The sequence below is a fragment of the Rhinoderma darwinii genome, chromosome 8, assembly GCF_050947455.1.
Source record: "Rhinoderma darwinii isolate aRhiDar2 chromosome 8, aRhiDar2.hap1, whole genome shotgun sequence".
Classification (NCBI taxonomy): Eukaryota; Metazoa; Chordata; class Amphibia; order Anura; family Rhinodermatidae; genus Rhinoderma; species Rhinoderma darwinii.
The window spans coordinates 116,359,617-116,376,016 of NC_134694.1; the positions used below are offsets into that span (position 1 = coordinate 116,359,617).

A 16,400-nucleotide genomic window follows, 5' to 3' on the forward strand; every position below is an offset into this window, starting at 1 on the left:
CACAGGTCCTTCTCACACTAGGATGCTGAGTGTCCCGTTCTGCCGCTGCCCGGGGGTGAGTGCTGAGTGGAGCCGGTTACAGGGGAGGGAGTCTGCGGTAATACGTAGTGGCTGCTTGTTGTACTACTAGTCCCAGCAGACCGTCTCCCTGCTGTGGAACTACAACTCCCAGCCGGCTGTCATGGCTTTTTAGAAGCTGTATTTATTCAGCAGCTGAAGAGCCTCGGAGTGCCTGCTGGGACTTGTAGTTCCCTGACTAAAGAGAGCCACATCTCCTGCACTCTCTAGGTCAGTGATCTCCAACCTGTGGCACTCTATAGCTGGTGCAAAACTACAACTCCCAGCATGCCACAGTGTGGAGACCTCTGGATTGTTGTATGGACCTGGAGAGACAATAATCACGGGGAGCCCGGAGCCGCCATGTGATCGTGCTGCGTAGTGTGCGGTCAGAGAGCTGCAATACCAGACACAACCATGGACAGGTGGGGCGCTGTTTCTCGAAGACCGTAGTCATGTTTGCTATTATCTTGGCACATGAAGGTAGTGCATGTTTTATGTAAATGACCTGTGCCTCAGTCTGATTGGCCGATAGCCACCACATGACCATATCCATAGCACTTTTACTATAAATCCAATCACTAGAAGGGTCCGTGGTTCTCGTTGGTTTCCATGGAGACCACCTGACATAACGCTGCTCTCGAGGTCTTCATTTTGCACTCATTTTGATAAATCTTCCCCAATAGTCGTCCAGTCCTGTGTAAATAAAGCTTAATAATTGTATAATAAACTTTGTGTTTTAATTTCTCGCCATTTATAAACATCTCTGCTTGCTGTCAGCCAGTGGAAACATTCTAGTTTACATTCAGCAGCAGAAAACCTGTCCTTTTCACAGAGGCTTCGTGCACATGTGCGCCAGGGCCCGTTCCATCTGAGTTTTCCGTCGGAACGGGACTTTGACTGACACCACAGGTTTCAATAGTGACGGATCCGGCGCCAATGGTTCCCGTTTGTCACCGTCGTTTAAAGGTTCTGTCGTTTTGACGGAATCAATAGCGCAGTCGACTACGGTTTTCATTCCGTCAAAACGACAGAACCCTTGCACAACTGAGACAAACGGAAACCATTGGCGCCGGATCCTTCACCTTTGAAATGAATGGTGATGGAAATGGAAACCTATGGCTTCCGTTTGTCAGTCAAAGTCCCGTCCCGACGGAAAACGAAGCCTAAGTCATAATTTGTAACAAACCCTCAGCTATGTGAGCAGAACTAAGTAGGGGGCGGGGAGGCGCTTACATCATCTGAATATAAACAATGAATGTTTTCATCAATTCACAGCAAGCAGAGATCTTGACATTTGTGAGGAATTGGACAGGAAAAGCCTCTGATCTCTGCCATTTAACCCTTTGACTTCCGCGATCAATGCTGGCAAGGGCAGAGCTAGAGAGGGGAGTCCCTGTGATGTGATCAGAGCCCAGAACATAGACCGGCCTGGGCACGGTGCAGGAGCGGCCATGTTGCCTGCTGTTTGGGCATATTTGGGTACTATTGGGGCACGTCCACACGTAAACACTGCAGAACGTCCATCCAGATTTTCGGTGCGGATGTTCCACAGCGATTTCACGAGATAAATGAATATTCTGCAGATTGAGAATCCGTACAGCGAGATCATTTCCGCACGTCTTTTCTGCGTTTTTGTTTTTTCCGTGCCGTGTGGTTGAGATTTGTTCAGATCTCATCCGCTCCGCTGCTCCTGTAATACGCTGCACGAGGTCCGCACAGAAAACACAGTCGGAAATTCAGCAGCGTTCACGCTACGTGCGGCCGCATCCTTTGGGTATATTCACACACGGCAGATTTGCTGCAGAAATTTCTGAGACTTTCCCATTCATCTTAAAAAAAAAAAAAAAAAAAAAAATGCCCGCAGAAATCCACCACAATCACACGGACGGGAAGGGTTTTCAGTGTCAGAAATTTCTGCAACAAGTTTTCCGTGTTTTGTTTTATATCTAAACATTCTGAGGTATCTTACAATGTGCCGTTCCTCTATTACTACTCCTGGAAATGTATCTGTATAATGTATCTGTGTTACCATTCCCCCTGTCAATAGTGTCCGTCCCTTCAGAGCAGTGAGGCTGACTGGACTGGGGAATGGTAACAGTTGTCATATTATTCATACATTGGGGTTTTTTTTATTAGGGGGGGGGGATTCAAGTGTCCGCTCCTCTTAGAAAATAAATAGAAGTTGAATGCTGATGTGTATATATTGTATCTCTTCATCTTCGTGTTCACGGTTTCTACGTTTCTCTACAGTATTAGGAAAGTGACGTTGTGAGATGTCGTCCTGATGTCGGTGCCGGGCGGTGGTCAGGATCCCGGGAGGATGCTCACTCACACTCACCTCGCTGCCTGCCTGCAGACCCCACAGGTCATCACCTACTCACCTGATATATAATATAGATGTCACCAAAAATGTATGCTTAAAGGGGGATGTGCCAAAAAACACATGAATCCCCTAGCCACAGGATGGGGGATAAATGTGTGATCGCTGGGGGTCCGACCGCTGGGACCCCCGGCGGTGAAGAAAAGGGGGAACCCGAAAGTCCCCCGAAGTGCTCTATGAGAAGCATGGGACTTCCGGGGTCTGTTCCATTCAGGGCCATCATCCATTGGCCAGATCACAGTGCGATTACAAAGAGTGTCTCTCTCCCAGTGGAGGACCCAGCGTGACCGTGCAGCTCATTGAGTTCAATAGAAACTGTGTAATACTTAGTTTCCCCTGTGGTGGCACTGCAGGGAAATTGAACACCTACTGCCAAATTCCCCCACAGATCACAGTTGATAACTGGGAGTCCCAGCTGCGAGATTTCATGTAAGTCGCTCACTGTCAGAAATTGTCCAAAGTGATCAATCCCTTTAACGCTATTGGCGACCAGGACAGAACCATCCTCACCGCAGCGTCTGATAGGTGTCCTGGTTTTAAAGGGCTTTTCAAACTTCAGCAAATATAGTTTCTTCATTGTATAGCACTAAGTTCTGCAGTTTTTTAACATACATTTTGTATAAATTCCTCACTGTTTTTTCCTGATCACTGCTTGCGGTCAGTGAATGGAAACCTTTATGGTTTACTTTAAGAGGATGAAAGTCTGGTCTGAATGGCTCATTAGCGAAAGCTCTGATAACTGTACTATAACAAAGCCATTCACTGACAGCAAGCAGAGAACTTTTTTTTTTATATATACAATACATATTAGAAAACTTCAAAATGTCTCAGTTTACGTCAGGGGTAGGCAACCTTTTTATGTATGGCGTGGCCATGCAAACATGATCATATAAGACAAACTGTTTCCACGTACGTGACATAAATCAATGAATCAGTTAATTAAACCTATATTTCAGTGCGATCCTTGTCCCGGACTTTCTTTGCAAAGATGATTAATCTGTGGGGCATATAAGGCTACTGAACACCTTTGGGGGGGGGGGGTGCATGTAGGAGAGACCGTGGCTACTGAGCACCAGCTTAAGGGCACTGCACATAGGAGAGAGAGCGACTACTGAACACCAGCTTGGGGGGTCACAAAGGAGAGACCGTGGCTACTGAGCACCAGCGTTGTTGGGCACATAGGAGAGACCGTGACTACTGAGCACCAGCTTGGGGGGGGGGGGTGCACACAGGAGAGAAAGTTGCCAACTTTTGCGGACTTCTTTTTTTTTTTTTACTGAGTGGTTACCGAACTCCTTGTGGCGCTGAAAACCAAGAGAGAGAAAGTGTTCAGCAGCGACAATGAAGCACTGCTCCCTTTCCTGGTGACCAGCGCCGCCAAGCGCATAATGAAACGCCGCTCTCTCTCTCTCTGTGTTTAGCGCCGCCAAGCACACAGCGGCACTGCACCCTGGAAGTGGGAAGTGCGCCAGCTGAGGCACCAGTTCCATAGGTTGCTGACCACTGGTTTACGTTTATGAAACTGAACAAGCCCTTTAATTTCCTGCTGCGATAATGACCTATAAACAGTAGGGATGTCCTGTACAACATCTGATAACTTCATGCAGGGACTTCTTTTGCATCTGCTTATAGCGCCACCTACGTGTTAATACGACAGCAGGGAATTACTACTGCAGTGTATTAGTGTACTGATCACAACCAACAATTTAAAAAAAAAATGTATACTCACCTAACCCCCGTTCCCGTGATGAATGGAGCGCCACAGCCCTCCAGCCTATGAGACAGAACCGTTGCATAGGCCCGCACGATCCAATGACGTCATCGCGCAGGGATCCTGTCCCAGCGTCTTATAGGCTGCAGGCATAGTAAATGGCAGAGCAGGGAGCTGATAGTTTCCTGCTCCGCCATAGTATTCAATTGTATCTGCGTCCTGAAGAAGCAGATACAATTGAGTGTGACAGTCGCCAGTGCACCGGGCCAAAAAATCCCGGCTATAAATGCCCGGTGCTAGCAATGCCACAGTGGGGGCCCGTTCCTCTTCCTGTAGCAACTGTGTGGTTGGCCTCCAGTGGTGGTCGGCACTGGTAATGATAATGTAGTAAGGCGGGGGAGTGTATGTGTGCATAGGAATGTATATCTATAGGTACAGGTGTCTGTAGGCGTTTCTGTACATTATTCAGTTCATCTCACGTTTTTTCTTTATTTTCCATAGGTGCCGACCTTTGAAGAAGTTTCCGTATATTTCTCACGGGAGGAGTGGCAATGTTTGCAGTTGAAAGAGAAAGAAATGTATAAGGATGTGATGATGGAAAACTTCTGCTGCCTCCGATCCTTAGGTATATCATGTCCTTGCCTTGTGTTATCCTATAGATAGTGCTTTATTATGGTCCTAAGGCCTCATTCACACTGCCAGATGTTATGTCGGCATTACAGATTCAGTGGCACTGTGTGTGTTGCCATTCGATGCCTCCGTGATGCGCCATGTTCTCCCCTAGAAGAATGCTCCGTAATACTAGATGCGATGACACCTCGGAGGCACATGGGCTTGCAATCAGCTGTCATCACCGGGGAAATCTGCAGGCGGCCACTACAGGAGAAAGATGGTATTACATGAAGACCATGTAATACAGCCGAACTCTCCACTCTGGCTTATGGAGGGGGTCACAGGGGACTCCTCTATGACGTTTAATGCCCTAATAGGCCATATGGACAGGGGTTGTTAACAACCAATTTTCTAGGCAGATTTCATATTTTTATTACAAATAGTTCCCCAAAAAAGAATCGTTTTATTATAGACGTAACCAACATAAACGTTCACTTCTTATTGGTTCTGTCTTTTTTTTTTCTCCAAGGTTACATCACTGTAAAACCTGAAATAATATCAATAATTGAGAAGGGGCAGGAGCCATGGATCACAGAACGATGGGCGCCAAAGTTAACAGGGAGTTATCCAGGTAAAGAATACGATCTTCAGTTACAAAGTAGAAATAATGTTGCGTCTTAAGTAACGCATCTCACACGAAAACAGGTCTTCGGTCCGGAGCAACGTCACAATCAACTCCAGTGATAAGTTGCAAACTGCCCTTTTGTTTACAATGACGTGAATGGGAAAGATCGTTAAAAAAGTTGTATGGGATTATAAAAACATGGCGGACATTTTTCAGAAACCGCGCCCCCCTAACCCCTTGTCTGTGGACTGTGTCTGATATTTAAGTAAATGGGGCTGACATGCAATACCAGACACAACCTATGGCCAAAAGTGGCACGGTTTCTAGAAGGTAACAGATATGTTTTACTATACTCATACACCCCTTTTAAAATAGAGAATTTCCAAGCTTTTCCTAAATAGGAAGAATTTTTGAGCATTTAATTTTCTGAAGATGTTTAGTATTGATGTGTAGTTTTACTGGGCAATGAAATTGCATCTTATTTTTGCAGAGGGCGATCCCAAACCATCCACTCAGGATGTAACGTCTGCAGCCTCAAAGCCTCATACAGCACCAAGACAAAGTCCTAACGATGCCGACCCCCTACCGCACCCTGCCGACCCGGTGGAAACCGACAAACCGAAGAATTGTCTTCCTCTTATTGAACACAGAAGGCAGATTCCGAATAAGCTCGCTTTTAAAAAACACCAAAAATCCCTCACCGCCGTGAAGCCATATTTCTGCCATGAATGTAGAAAGAGCTTTAGCACCAAATCTCATCTTGTGAGGCATCAAGTCACTCACTCTGACCGAAAACCACTGATTTGTCCGGAATGCGGAAAATGTTTTACGCAATACTCAACGTTTTTTTTACACAGCAGGATCCACAAAGGAGAGATGCAATTTTCCTGCTCAAAATGTGGAAAGCTTTTCATGCAGAAGGCCGATCTAATGAAACATGAGAGAACTCACATTGGACCGAAACCCTTTGTTTGCACCGTATGTGGAAAAAGCTTTAACATAAGTTCAGGTCTCGTCAAACACGAGAGAATCCATACGGGGGAGAAGCCCTATTCCTGCTCTGTGTGTGGAAAGTGTTTTAGGCAGAAGACGCATGTGGACAAACATAAAATAATTCATTCTGAGGAGAAGTTTTTCTTCTGTTGGGAGTGCGGGATACGGTCTTCATCCGCTACAGACCACGCAAAACATAAATTGATGCACTCTAGTAATAAGCCGTTTTTATGCTCTGAATGCGGAAAGCGATTTAGATGGAAGTCGTCTCTCTTGGAACACGCGAGAATTCACACGGGTGAGAAACCTTTTTCTTGTTTGCAATGCACAAAAAGTTTTCGTTGGAAGTCTTCCCTGGTGGAGCACCAGCGGGTTCATTCCATCGACAAACTTTTTTCCTGCACTGAATGCGAGAAATCTTTCTATAAACGATCTAATCTGGAGCAGCATCAAAGAACGCACACAGGAGAGAGGCCATACGCGTGCTCAGACTGCGACAAGCGGTTCAGCCGCAAAAGACATCTGGTACGGCACCAGGCGGTGCACAGTGAAGAGACTCCGTTTTCTTGCGCGGATTGCGGAAAGCGCTTTACCCAAAAGGTGGCACTGACCCAGCACCAGAAGGTCCACAATAAGAAGATCTGTCCTTTCAAAGAGTGCGCGAAAGTCTTTACGTACCAGTCGGAACTCTTGAAGCATCTGCGAGCTCACTTTGGGGATAAACCATATTCCTGCTCAGTTTGTGGGAAGTGCTTTAGCAGCATGGCTATCCTGGCCAGTCATCAGCACGTTCACACCGGAGTGAAATCACATGCCTGCTCCGAATGTGACAAATGGTTTGCTCAGAAATCTGCGCTCATGAAACACTTGAGAACCCACACAGGAGAGAAACCATTCGAGTGTTCCTTCTGTAAGAAACGCTTTAGCCAAAAATCCCACGTTGTTAAGCATGAGAAAGTTCACTCCAAAGTAAAGCAATTTTCTTGTCAGGATTGTAGCAAACGTTTCTTGACAAAGTCGGATCTTACCAGGCACCTCGTAATCCACACGGGTAAGAAACCATTCTCTTGTTCGGAGTGTGGGAAATGTTTCTGTAGAAAGTCCAATCTTAAACAACATGTGAGAACTCACACGGGGGAGAAGCCATTTCCATGCGTTCATTGTAGGAAGTCCTTTTTAACCAAAGCGCATCTGGTCCGACATCAGGTCATTCATGATGAGGAAAAGCCGTTTATTTGTTCTGAGTGCGGTAAAACTTTTACTCAATACTCCACCCTCGCTCAGCATGAGAAGGTTCACAAAGGCGTCAGTCCGTTTTCATGTTCGGAGTGTAGAAAAGTCTTCTCTCAGAAGTCGGGTCTTGAAAAACATGTTAGAACCCACACGGGTGAGAAACCATACTCCTGTTCAGAGTGTGGAAAGTGTTTCAACGTCAACTCAGCTCTTATAAACCATAGAAAAATACATACCGGGGAGAAGCCATATCCATGTTCTAAGTGTCTAAAAAGTTTTAGTCAGAAGTCCCGTCTGGACAGGCACATAAGGGTACACAGTGAGGAGAAGCCATATACCTGCTCAGAATGTGGTCAAGGCTTCATAAACAATTCCAGGCTGACTAAACATCAGGCCATCCACAAAGGGAGCAAACCGTTCTCTTGTTCTGAATGCGAAAAGAGCTTTAATTGGAAGTCGTCTCTTGTAGAACATATCAGACTTCATACAGGAGAGAGGCCGTATATGTGCACTGCGTGTGGGCTCAGCTATCCGAGGAGGTCTGCTCTAAAGAAACACCAGCGCACTCATACAACAGGAGAAGCGGATGATTGTGGACACTCAAATCTTGATCAAAAACAAAATAATTCACTCAATGTAGAAGATGCTGGAATTTCACAAAACCAAGAACATTTTAATCACATTACTGTAAAACTAGAAATCAAAGAGGAAGATGATCTGGGCTTCTAAATGTGGTTTTACACGGACAGATTTTTGCCTGGTAACTTTTGCCGATCGTGGACAACAGCTCGCCGAACTGCGCTCATTTACACAGAATTGCAATGTATGGGGATGGGTTAATACGATCGTTCGTCCCCATACATTGTGCATCATGTCCCGGTGTAAATACGGGAGACAAGCAACTGATTTTCAGGCCGTATAACGATGTGATCAGTCACAACGGGCCTTTGATCGCTGCCCTGTTTACAGGGACAAGCGTTCATAGGAGTGTGCGGTTACCCGATCATTTCCATAAGACAGTCACTGATCATGGACGACACGAGATCCTGACCTCATTGTCCCAGAATCCTGTATTTTACTTATTTCTGTTCCTTATATAGCACCAACATATTACGCAGCCCTGTACACAGGTTGTCATCACTTACTGTCCCCATAGGAGCTCACAATATAAACACGGAGAGAACATATAAACTCCACGTAGATGTAGTCCCTGGTTTGATTAGGACCCGAGCTCTGCAAGGCAATAGTGCTAACCATTGAGCCACCATGATGTGCTTGACTAAAGCTAAGCAGACCTTTCCCAGTTTATGTCTTGCCTTAAAGGGGTTGTCTCAGTAAAGTCATTGATGGCATATTCCTAGGCTATCCCGGTAATGTTCTATTGGTTGGACCCTGCCGATCCCTAGACACAAGCAGCATCGGGAAACAATGTATCGATTCTTGTCCTGTCGACTCCACTCGGCTTTTTCCAGAACCTACGTGGTCGGCCATTGACTATAGTAGCAGACCATGGAACCTCTGAAATTAGCCGGGCAGACACAAAGTGGCATTGCAATTTACGGGGTCACATCGGTCGGACGTTGATGCCATTTACTGATACAACCCCTTATTTCTCCCAATAAACAATTTCTTGTTGCAACCCCTGTTCTTGTTTATAATACGATCCATTGTCTAAAATCTTTCGATTTCTGAGCCGAGCAGCCATGTTTTTTTTTGTCTCTGTTGTAATGAATGGACAGAGAGATGGGAAGGCGAGACCCTTCTCTTACATCAGTCTAGAGTTAATCATATTACACGGACACCTCACATGGGGGTCACCCTGCTGGCAAATGGGCGGTTGCTCTGCGACAACCCTAATCCATGGTAAGTAAATAATAAGGTAACGCCATTGAGGTAGGTAAGAAACTGGTGGATAATAATACCTGGAGTTTTTCTAAGGATTCCACATGTAACCATTTATTTTTATGATTATTGCTTTTTATGTGAAAAAGAAAATTTAATCTAATCGGAATTATATGAAAATTAATCTCCTGGTAACATTTCGAGTCTGTACAAATACGGAATTAAAAAAAGATTGCTAAATCCATTGTGTTTTTTTATGGCCACCTTTTTGGATGAAATGCAGCAGTATCACACATGATAGGATTAGATACAAAGGCTCAGCAGACCGTATCACACATGCAAGACTTAGATACGCTCACATAGCCGAAAATATCACACATTAAATGCTCGCACGGTGAACAGCGTAAGAAAGAAAACTGTTAAAACACCAGAAAGCTTGTTTTTTAATGCTTCATCCAATAAGAAGTCACGTTTATACAGCTTGGAGTGGGAAAATATGCATAAAAATGATATGGTCAAAATACTCACATGCCTAATAATTGTGCACACAGTGTATACTGTATAACCCGCTCCAGCACCCAGAACAGGCCTATCCGGTATTTTTAGGCCTCCTGCACACGTAGTGGATTTTACATTCGGAAAAATGTTAGATTATAAAAATCTCATCCGCATGCTGCTGAACATTGTCCGCACTAAAATCGGAGTATCCTGCGGATGTAGAAGTTGTGGAATCTGCCGCAAAATCAGCGCAACACATGCCGATTTTGCTGCAGAAAATCCGCTACGTTTGTGGGTGCCCTAAGGCCGGGATCCCACGTACTGTAAATTCTGCGGCATTTACAGTAGCAGCAAAGTGAATGAGATTTAGAAAATCTGCAGAAAAAAAATGGTAAAGCCCATTTCTGGCTTAGCTCCACCGTCGTTGTCAGACGTGTGACCTACCAGACTGACGGTCTCAGGATCAGGGCCAGGTTTTTGCGGTCGCTTCTGTTTTTATTGTGTTTTTAGTTTAAGGCCTCGTGCACACGACCGTAATGGTTTTTACTTTCTGCAAATAGGGATCTGTAGTGATCTGCATATACGGCACGCTGTCCGCAGATACGGTCCATAGAGCATCCGTATTTACGGATCCCAAAAACTAGGGAGGAATCTTGGGTAATCCTCTGTCGTCACATAGCAACGCTTCTGCAATTACGGACGGCTACGGATCCACCTCTGTAGCCATCCGCAATTGTGGAGGCGCCCATAGATTTCTATGGGGAGTCCGTGCCGCAATTGCGGACAAAAATAGGACATGTTCTATATTTTGCGGATCATTTCTACGATGTGTAAACCCCTGAGATCTCACAGCCTGACTACTCGCACACGTCAGATCACTTCATTGTCACTTTTAGAATAGGCTTACACTTTACGGCAAAAAAAAAAAAAAACACGCATTTTGACTGAGATGTGTGCGCCCAACCATACTCGCTCTATCAAGATCCCAATTGCGTGCACCGCAAACTGATGACCATATTGGTTAATTGTAAGCCATGCGACATGTTATATTAATTAGTCAGGGGAATCGGATAATACCCCCTCAAGGGTAAGGTCCAATGTAGCGTCATCTGTATGCAGCCAAAAACCCAGCCACCTACTGTTGTGATTTTGCTGACAAAACGGCGCGACCATTGGCCACCGTAAATAAGAGGGTTTTTTGCCACATGCGGACGTTGCTATGTGGGACTGTACCCGAAGAAGCAGGAATGCGAAACACGTTGGGGAGCTACATGTGTGACCAGTGACTGGGACTATGGGTAATGTACTTTGTGTTTGTTGGAAATAATACCTCATGTTTTTAACATTTTTAAATTGGTATCAATACATTTTAAACTGTTATTTTTAATACTTTGTTTAGTTTTTATTGTAGGTGATTGTCGCACACCTGTGTACTGCAGGAATATTATATAAACACACATCCAACTCTGCTGCACACACATAACACACAGCTCTGCTGCACGCGCGCGCACACACACACACACACACACACACCGCTCTCCTTCATGCACAGTACACATCCGACTCTGCTGCGCGCACACACACACCTCTTCTTCATGCACAGTACACATCCAACTCTGATGCACACACACACCCAACTCTGCTGCGCGCACACACACAGCTCTCCTTTATGCACAGTACACATCCGACTCTGCTGCACACACACCTACTTCATGCACAGTACACATCCGACTCTGCTGCACATACACACACCCAACTCTGCTGCGCGTGCGCGCACACACACACAACTCTGCTGCACATACACACACACCCAACTCTGCTGCGCACAGACACACACACACACACCGCTCTCCTTCATGCACAGTACACATCCAACCCTGCTGCACACACACACCCCTCTCCTTCATGCACAGTACACATCCGACTCTGCTGCACATACACACACCCAACTCTGCTGCGCGTGCGCACACACACACAACTCTGCTGCACATACACACACACCCAACTCTGCTGCGCACAGACACACACACACACACACCGCTCTCCTTCATGCACAGTACACATCCAACCCTGCTGCACACACACACCCCTCTCCTTCATGCACAGTACACATCCAACTCTGCTGCACACACACACACACACCCAACTCTGCTGCGCGCGCACACACACACACACACACACACAGCTCTGCTGCACACACATGATGCACACTGCCTCGCTGCTGGCACGTTACACACACACAGCTCTGCTGCACACTGCCTCGCTGCTGGCACATTACACACACAGCTGTGGGGCACATATTTTGCACACTGCCTTGCAGGCCCATTACACACACAGCTCTGCTGGACACTGCCTCGCTGCTGGCACGTTACACACACAGCTCTGCTGCACATACATTACACACACATAGCTCTGCTGCACATACATTACACACACATGCTGGCACATTACACACACAGCTCTGCTGCACATACATTACACACACATGCTGGCACATTACACACACAGCTCTGCTGCACATACATTACACACACATGCTGGCACATTACACACACAGCTCTGCTGCACATACATTACACACACATGCTGGCACGTTACACACACAGCTCTGCTGCACATACATTACACACACATGCTGGCACATTACACACACAGCTCTGCTGCACATACATTACACACACACATGCTGGCACGTTACACACACAGCTCTGCTGCACATACATTACACACACATGCTGGCACGTTACACACACAGCTCTGCTGCACATACATTACACACACAGCTCTGCTGCACATACATTACACACACAGCTCTGCTGCACACACATGCTGCACACTGCCTCGCTGCTGGCACATTTACATGACTCCACCCTGGGATCATGGAGTATAAACCCCTCACATCATCCCACAGCCTGACTCCTCCCACACGTGACAGATCACATGATCATGGCATCATCAGAGGTCCTTTATGCCAGTAGGATCCAGTGTCTGCCTAATGGGCACAGGTAGGGCTTGTGGTAGTGTGTGATGATGGGGCTGCAGGGGGCAGTGCGCGGATTACTGCTCTGTTACTCCAGGTAACAATAGCAGCAGCTGTGGAACTACATGTCCCAGCCTGCCTAGCAGTGCTTGCTGGGTATTGTAGTTCCCTCACAGGTGCTTGGGGTTCGTAGTTCCTCAGCATTGCAAATTTGATGTGGCATTCTGGGACTAGTAGTCCTATAAATTTGTCGCGGTTGGTGGGACACACCGGGGTTTGTAGTTCTGGTATTGCTGGAACTTGTGATTCCTCAATAGCACCTGTGTATAGATCTAAAATTGTAGGATTTGTCAATTGTATCCAGTCTAGACAATCCTCTGTAAACTTAACACATCAGCACAAATTTCCACTATCCTGATAGTTGTTACAGTGTATCAGTGCCGGTAAACCGATACAATTGTATCAAACGCTCAGCTGTCAGAAGCTTTCCATTTGTACAGGTTTTGAGCCTCTGGAAAAAAACAACAATGTTCCCATTCACTTACAGCTAGCAGAGATCTTGAAAATGGGGAGGAATAAACTTATCTTTATACGATGATTACGTTTTATATACATCCACAGCCATATTATTTGCATATGTCTACAGGGATTGGCTTCAGAATTAAAGGTGTTGTTTCCACTGGGTAGACCATAAAAGTCCACCTGGTGTGGATCAAACGTCTGGGATCACCACAAATCTACACAGCCGAAAACACATTATTATGGCAAAAGTTGGAGGTCATAATAATGTGACTCGACTTTGTGTATTTAAAAAAAAAAAAAAAAGGACTATCCTGTCGCTTTCCCTGGCATAGAAGTGCCCACACACACGTGCGGTCATTGCTCCTTAAAGTCTATGGGAGGTATAAAAGACCCCCTGTATATATTAGCATGGTAGGCATATAGGAAACTTACAAAAAAACTTGAGAATTCCCCTCTAGGAGGCAGAACCGACATCCATTGAACCAAGCCCGTCAGTGCCATCATGTAATGCTGCAATAATGGCTGATCGGCGGGGGTTACAGGAGACCTGGGCCAGCTGCTATTCAGTAATAGGCTGTCTTCATGAGAAACTTCCACATTGAAGCCTTGGTTTATTTTTCTCTCTAAATCCCTTTTATATTTTCACAGATGTGAAGCAATTCGGGTGCAGCTGTGCTCATCCATTATCATCCTTCCATTTACCACGGGAGACGGTGTTATGCAGAGCGACCGAACCGACGACCACTGTACGAAAACACAGAGCCGGGAGTGCGGTCCCGAGTCACCCGAATGTCAAGAAACTCTACCCAGTGAGAATCAGACACAAAGCGAAGAACACAGAACAAACACCCGAGGACAAACTCGGACAAAAACTATTCAATTGTGTAAAGATGGACAAGAGCGAGAAGGAGATGGTGCGGACACGGGAAAGAGGTTTGTGTGTGCGGATTGTGGGAAAAGTTTCACCCGGAGATCATCGCTGGTCACACACTACAGGATCCACACTGGGGAGAAGCCCTATGTCTGTATCGACTGCGGCAAAGGATTTACGGACAGCTCAAACCTTGTAAAACATCAGAGGACTCACACCGGAGAGCGACCATATTCCTGCAGCGAGTGTGAAAAAACGTTCACCGACAGCTCAAACCTTATCGCACATCAAAGAGCGCACTCGGGTGAAAAGCCGTACGTGTGCAGCGACTGTGAAAAAAGATTTACTCTCATATCCAACCTGGTGAGCCACCAGAGGGCGCACACGGGGGAGCGGCCGTATGGGTGTATGGATTGTGGGAAGAGGTTCTCTCGCAGATCTCATCTCGTCACTCATCAGAGAGCACACAGGGGGGATCGACCCTTCCCCTGCAGCGAATGTGGTCGGCGGTTTACTCAGATCTCCAACCTCATTGCCCACCAGAGAGCACACACGGGACTGAGGCCCTACACGTGCGCGGCCTGCGGTAAGAGCTACACTCAGAGATCCAACCTTATTGAACATCAGAGGACGCACACAGGAGAGAGACCGTATGTCTGCAACGAATGCGGGAAAGACTTCAATCAAAACTCCAGCCTCATCAAACACAGAAAAGTTCACTTAAAACATGCGGCGCCGGTGCGGGGCGCAACTGAAAAAGTCACCGTTGACTGGAGCCCTTAAAGTCATGAGAAGTCCATGGGGTGTACGACTTCCATATGCCGTATGGAGGATTAGAGGCCATTATGATAAGGAAAGAAAAAAAACAAAAACTTATTCCAGTTGCAATAATCGTTGCGTCATATTACGAATGTGGTCAGAGGCCGTAATAGAACTCATCACATTGACTGTCAGCACAATAACCACAATTCTATTCTCCTCACCCGGTAAACAAGGGTGCGATCGACGATACCGCATGTCGATCGGTGCTTGTTTGCTCCATTTAAACGGAGCAATGATCGGAACGTATGAGGACGAGGGATCGTTAAAAGGAATATCGGGTTGTGACTTTTTTTGTGAGGGCTGGAAATTAAATAAACAAACAAAAAAAGCTGTACTTACCTATCCCTGCCCTCGCCGATCCAGCGCAGACACTCCGGTAGCCCTCCCGAAGGATGTTTACATGCACGTAGCACGTGACCGCTACAGCCAATCAGAGACCTCAGCGGTCATGTGTTGCATTTCTGGCATTATGCCAGAAATTCCATCCGTCAACACGAAGCCCTCTGATTGGATTTCCGCATTCTCCATTAATTTGTACCATTATGAGGAATATGGAAACGCTCCACCATTACCCCAATATTTCCTATGGAGGCACGATCCAGGTTTAGGCGACCGTATATAACTCCATATAATACAGTCAAATTGGTCGTTATATTAAATAATTACCAAAAATTAAACGGGTGGCGCCACCTTTAGGCAGTAATCGGCAAAGCATAAAATGTTTGTCATTTATAATTTACTATTTTGCTTCTGGACTTTTTGAGGAGCTACTAATTCATTGATCTGGAAGCTGCTAATAAATAGACTTTCCACAGAAAGAAGAGATGGGCACAAAACTTTCTAGAGTTTTGAATGGAGTTCAAGGACAAGTGAAAACGATGATTATTTCTTTGCGGCTTCCTAGATTTGCATTGGCTGTAAAGATTCGACACCGTTCTCTTATCTCTTCATCGACCCCTTCACTGTTTTTTTATTTTTACATTTTTGTTCTCTTGTCCATTCACCTGGTATTCTCGGATTGCTGCCTCCATCGTATACGACATCAGTGGTTTTTTTGTGTTTATTCCCACAGTCTGGTTCATTTTTTTGTGCACTTTATCCAGACTTTACACATTACAAATTGTACAAAACTACCACATTAAAATGTACTTTTCCAAAAATTGGGGAAAAAAAATTACTTCAAAATCAAACCCAGGTGTCTAAAGGACAAAATTCTGATTTTAAAGGGTAACTAAACTTTCCAAAAAATTG

At 45.8% G+C, this 16,400-nt stretch overlaps 2 protein-coding genes across 2 annotated transcripts; both read left to right on the plus strand.

Moving 5' to 3' along the window:
• On the plus strand, positions 1 to 9,672 carry LOC142659954 (uncharacterized). The gene is made up of 5 exons (XM_075836576.1): positions 1 to 55; positions 2,311 to 2,425; positions 4,653 to 4,776; positions 5,293 to 5,394; positions 5,879 to 9,672. The coding sequence occupies exons 2-5, from the start codon at positions 2,345 to 2,347 to the stop codon at positions 8,341 to 8,343; spliced, it is 2,772 nt and encodes a 923-aa protein (XP_075692691.1). The 5' UTR covers positions 1 to 55; positions 2,311 to 2,344; the 3' UTR covers positions 8,344 to 9,672.
• A 3,086-nt stretch (positions 9,673 to 12,758) lies between these two features.
• On the plus strand, positions 12,759 to 15,110 carry LOC142660074 (uncharacterized). Its single transcript, XM_075836721.1, has 2 exons — positions 12,759 to 12,959; positions 14,105 to 15,110. The coding sequence occupies exons 1-2, from the start codon at positions 12,895 to 12,897 to the stop codon at positions 15,108 to 15,110; spliced, it is 1,071 nt and encodes a 356-aa protein (XP_075692836.1). The 5' UTR covers positions 12,759 to 12,894.
• Positions 15,111 to 16,400: the final 1,290 nt, after the last annotated feature.

Coding starts and splice junctions, on each gene's coding strand:
- LOC142659954 (XM_075836576.1), top strand. CDS start 2,345: ATGTCGGTGCCGGGCGGTGGTCAGGATCCCGGGAGGATGCTCACTCAC. Junction 4,777..5,292: donor CTGCTGCCTCCGATCCTTAG/GTATATCATGTC, acceptor TTTTTCTCCAAG/GTTACATCACTGTAAAACCT. Junction 5,395..5,878: donor GTTAACAGGGAGTTATCCAG/GTAAAGAATACG, acceptor TTATTTTTGCAG/AGGGCGATCCCAAACCATCC.
- LOC142660074 (XM_075836721.1), top strand. CDS start 12,895: ATGATCATGGCATCATCAGAGGTCCTTTATGCCAGTAGGATCCAGTGT. Junction 12,960..14,104: donor TGTCTGCCTAATGGGCACAG/GTAGGGCTTGTG, acceptor ATATTTTCACAG/ATGTGAAGCAATTCGGGTGC.